Raw genomic sequence first — 4,592 nt, forward strand, 5'->3', positions numbered from 1 at the left:
TCCAATTACTCGGCTAACAAGTAACACTAGGGAAGTGTCATACGGCGATTTTCCTGAAACTTGACATACAAGTAGTATTCTCATCCCATTGGGTTGCTTTTTGAACGTGAGTCCCCTTGCCTTTCACGAATCGGGGTGCTTTTTGAACGTGAGTCCCCTTGCCTCTCACGAATCGGGGTGCTTTTTGAACGTGAGTCCCCTTGCCTCTCACGAATCGGGGTGCTTTTTGAACGTGAGTCCCCTTGCCTCTCACGAATCGGGGTGCTTTTTGAACGTGAGTCCCCTTGCCTCTCACGAATCGGGGTGCTTTTTGAACGTGAGTCCCCTTGCCTCTCACGAATCGGGGTGCTTTTTGAACGTGAGTCCCCTTGCCTCTCACGAATCGGGGTGCTTTTTGAACGTGAGTCCCCTTGCCTCTCACGAATCGGGGTGCTTTTTGAACGTGAGTCCCCTTGCCTCTCACGAATCGGGGTGCTTTTTGAACGTGAGTCCCCTTGCCTCTCACGAATCGGGGTGCTTTTTGAACGTGAGTCCCCTTGCCTCTCACGAATCGGGGTGCTTTTTGAACGTGAGTCCCCTTGCCTCTCACGAATCGGGGTGCTTTTTGAACGTGAGTCCCCTTGCCTCTCACGAATCGGGGTGCTTTTTGAACGTGAGTCCCCTTGCCTCTCACGAATCGGGGTGCTTTTTGAACGTGAGTCCCCTTGCCTCTCACGAATCGGGGTGCTTTTTGAACGTGAGTCCCCTTGCCTCTCACGAATCGGGGTGCTTTTTGAACGTGAGTCCCCTTGCCTCTCACGAATCGGGGTGCTTTTTGAACGTGAGTCCCCTTGCCTCTCACGAATCGGGGTGCTTTTTGAACGTGAGTCCCCTTGCCTCTCACGAATCGGGGTGCTTTTTGAACGTGAGTCCCCTTGCCTCTCACGAATCGGGGTGCTTTTTGAACGTGAGTCCCCTTGCCTCTCACGAATCGGGGTGCTTTTTGAACGTGAGTCCCCTTGCCTCTCACGAATCGGGGTGCTTTTTGAACGTGAGTCCCCTTGCCTCTCACGAATCGGGGTGCTTTTTGAACGTGAGTCCCCTTGCCTCTCACGAATCGGGGTGCTTTTTGAACGTGAGTCCCCTTGCCTCTCACGAATCGGGGTGCTTTTTGAACGTGAGTCCCCTTGCCTCTCACGAATCGGGGTGCTTTTTGAACGTGAGTCCCCTTGCCTCTCACGAATCGGGGTGCTTTTTGAACGTGAGTCCCCTTGCCTCTCACGAATCGGGGTGCTTTTCGACTTACACTTTAAATTTAGTGCAGTAATGTGGAGAGTTAAGCCCGTATCAGACTATGCATTGAGATTGAAATTTGACCAATCAGGACAAGGAAATTTTAGTTTCTTTTATTCTGATTGGTCAAATTTCAATCTTCAATACGTAGTCTGATACGGGTTTTAGGGTGTATTCAAACCAACCAATGATAGTTACACAACTACCCCTAACAGTAACGAAACATCGAAAACCATCCCTAGAAGTAGTGATGCATATAAAAATCAATCAGTCCTTAGCGCTACCCAGGATGAACGACGTGGACGTGATAGGGTTCTCATCCCATTGGGGTGCTTTTTGAACGTGAGTTCCCTTGCCTCTCACGAATCGGGGTGCTTTTTGATTTACACTTTAAATTTAGTGCAGTAATGTGGAGAGTTAGCGTTTGTTACGGCAAAGAAGTGCTGCATGCACATTGATGTCATACACCAAGCACATTTAATTATTGCAATATCATTGCAGAGTTCACATGTACCATTGCAGTTTTTCAAACAGAAATTAATCGATTCTATTTTAATCGGCATAAAGCGCGCCTGATTTAAATAACTGCAGTTAAAAAGGGAAGGAAACCGTCAAGAAACTAATAGAAAGCGACTAAAATGTCAATAAACAAAAACGTACTAAAATAAATAAAACCAATTTCGAACTAGTGCATCTTAAGTAATATTCTTTTTATTCATGGTCATGTATAAAATTGAGCATGAGATGTTGATGTTCCTGGTGATGATTTGAGTGCTGTATGATGATTTACAATTCCAACTTTGTTTTTGTGATTCCAGAGTTGTATCTACCTGTAAATATATACCTACACAAAGAAAATATTTATTAGTTTTATGCTGATAAAAATAAGTTTTGTGAACAGTGTTTATGCAATACTCAGTCAATATTGCCTGTACGTTAAAAAATGGACCACATCTGGATAAAAAATAGTGCAATGGGAGTAAACAGAAGCTTTAGAAGCAGATTGTAATTTTTAAAAACTCAAGAAATTTGATATTATATCACATTATATTATTAAAATTCTTGTACATATCACTTTTATGTACAGTAAGAACATTAGTTCATGCAGAAAGAAACATCGATATTATTCTTTAATAATCGATTCTTATTCGATGCATCGATTAGTAAAAACATCGATTTAAAATAATCGATCTTGTGATGGAAAACATCGATTTTCCAAACATCGAATGAACATCGCCCACATCGGATAATATCTTCATTCTTTCCGTTAGATTAGGGGCCTTCGGTGGCTCAGTGTGTAGCGCGCCTGACTCACATCCCGGAGATCTCGGGTTCGATTCCCGACTCAACCCTGGCCTGCGCTTTCCCATTTTTCCTTTCCTACCACCTCCCAACAAAAATTCCTTCCTTCTCTCTCTTCTCTTCTTCCAGTATATACGCATAAAAACTGAATTTACACTCTAATATAACCTGTTGTTGGCCCGAATACATGACCCACCCCAGATCATTACGGCCATTTAAATATTAAGAATACAATACAATTTCCGTTAGATTTAGATGGACGTGTGCGCTGATAGTTTTGGGGGGTTGCGATCGGGCTGGCAAGTCGACCTAAGCGAAGATGTTGATGAACGCGTTGGACGATCTACGGATTCCTGTGAAAGCCCGAGCTTTTCCGAGTGAGTTATAGAAAAACTTCTCGTAAGATCATCTGAGTCGCAAGGTTATGTTTAGGTTATATTGCGCGGGAAAAGATGTTTTTGCTATTAGCGGAACAATTAAAATATTGAAAATATTAACAAATGAAAATTTATATGTCAAGTATGATCGTTATTGAAATCAGCATCGTAATGCGTTATTTTTTCTTCAATTGCATTGTGCTGTGAATGATATAAAGCATCAACTTGCACGTAATAATTGCCTTTAAAAAAATATTTTGTTTTATTTTTGCAGACAGAAAGACTCCTGTTGGAGCTATGTTAAATAGTTTCCTGTCAAAAGAAATAAATGTGCCACCAGAGGCAGCTCACTTATTGTTCTCTGCGAATCGATGGGAGTGCAAGGAGGACATTGAGAAGACACTTCTGGTGATGGACAGATACACAGCGTCTGGTGCTGCATATACAGCAGCCAACACTGGCAGAAGTCTCAACTGGTGTCAACAACCTGACATAGGGCTTCCAAAGCCAGATTGCGTGGTGTTTCTCAAGGTTTCCAAGTGACAGCAAGAACAGCGTAGTAATTGGGGAAAAGAAAGGTTTGAGCATGATGAATTTCAGCAATGTGTCGATGCTAATTATGAGAAATTAAAAGATGATACTTGGATTATTGTAAATGCAGATCAAGATGAATCGGCTGTGCACAGTGAAATACTGCAAAAGGCACTATCAGTCATCCAAGAGGTTCAGTATCATAATATTAAGCTATTAAGTAATTGATTCTGATAAATCTCTAATTTCATATCTCTATCTCGGCAAGGAATCACTATATTAGTAATTCCTTGCGGTATATATTTGCTACAATCTCTAATAAAATTTTGATAAAATATTAAATAAATTAAATAAAAGACTATTTTAATATCTAGAAGTAAAGTTAAGTCTTATTAAACTAAATTGTATAAATCTTGTTCAGGGCGGAGGGGCGGGTGGTGGTGGGGGAGGCGGCAAGGGCACCACGTCGTTTATCCTGTCGGAGGATAACTGTATACGGAAGCATACGCGCTTCATCATCGAGTGGCCGCCCTTCGAATACGCCGTCCTGCTCACCATCATCGCCAATTGCGTAGTCCTTGCCCTCGAGGAGCATCTGCCGAGTTCTGACAAGACCATACTCGCACAAAAACTCGAGTCCACGGAGATCTATTTCCCCGGGATTTTCTGCGTCGAGGCGATCGATTTTCTGCCTCAAGATCCTCGCTCTCGGCTTCGTCCTCCACCGCGGCTCCTACCTGCGCAACATCTGAAACATCATGGACTTCTTCGATATGGACCTGCGCACGTTGCGTGCGATACGCGTGTTGCGACCGCTCAAACTTGTCTCCGGCACACCGAGTGAGTAGCGCATCAGTACAGAAATTAGAAAACGTCGAGCATCGGTTGAGTTTAAAACTCGGGGTTGCTCGGCGCAACGAGAGACTCCAAAGAGATCTCGTATTTAAATAAAAGACTATTTTAATATCTAGAAGTAAAGTTAAGTCTTATTAAACTAAATTGTATAAATCTTGTTCAGGGCGGAGGGGCGGGTGGTGGTGGGGGAGGCGGCAAGGGCACCACGTCGTTTATCCTGTCGGAGGATAACTGTATACGGAAGCATACGCGCTT

The 4,592-nt window shown here is 43.3% G+C and overlaps 1 protein-coding gene across 3 annotated transcripts; it reads left to right on the top strand.

Moving 5' to 3' along the window:
• The first annotated feature begins 2,545 nt into the window (after window positions 1-2,545).
• LOC115236090 (thymidylate kinase-like) lies at window positions 2,546-4,394 on the top strand. Of its 3 annotated transcripts, XR_003884131.1 has the most exons (4): window positions 2,546-2,951; window positions 3,226-3,529; window positions 3,613-3,674; window positions 3,904-4,394. XR_003884131.1 is itself a non-coding variant. In XM_029808288.1 (3 exons), exons 1-2 carry the CDS (start codon window positions 2,894-2,896, stop codon window positions 3,492-3,494), a joined length of 327 nt encoding a protein of 108 aa, XP_029664148.1. In that variant the 5' UTR covers window positions 2,546-2,893; the 3' UTR covers window positions 3,495-3,529; window positions 3,904-4,394. The 3 variants fall into 3 exon arrangements, 2 of the variants coding, with proteins under 2 accessions (XP_029664148.1, XP_029664147.1); XM_029808288.1 differs by lacking the exon at window positions 3,613-3,674; XM_029808287.1 differs by lacking the exon at window positions 3,904-4,394 and having other exon boundaries at window positions 3,613-3,855.
• The last annotated feature ends 198 nt before the right edge of the window (window positions 4,395-4,592 follow it).

Source organism: Formica exsecta, unplaced genomic scaffold (assembly GCF_003651465.1).
Source record: "Formica exsecta isolate Colony F162 unplaced genomic scaffold, ASM365146v1 scaffold2433, whole genome shotgun sequence".
Lineage (NCBI taxonomy): Eukaryota > Metazoa > Arthropoda > Insecta > Hymenoptera > Formicidae > Formica > Formica exsecta.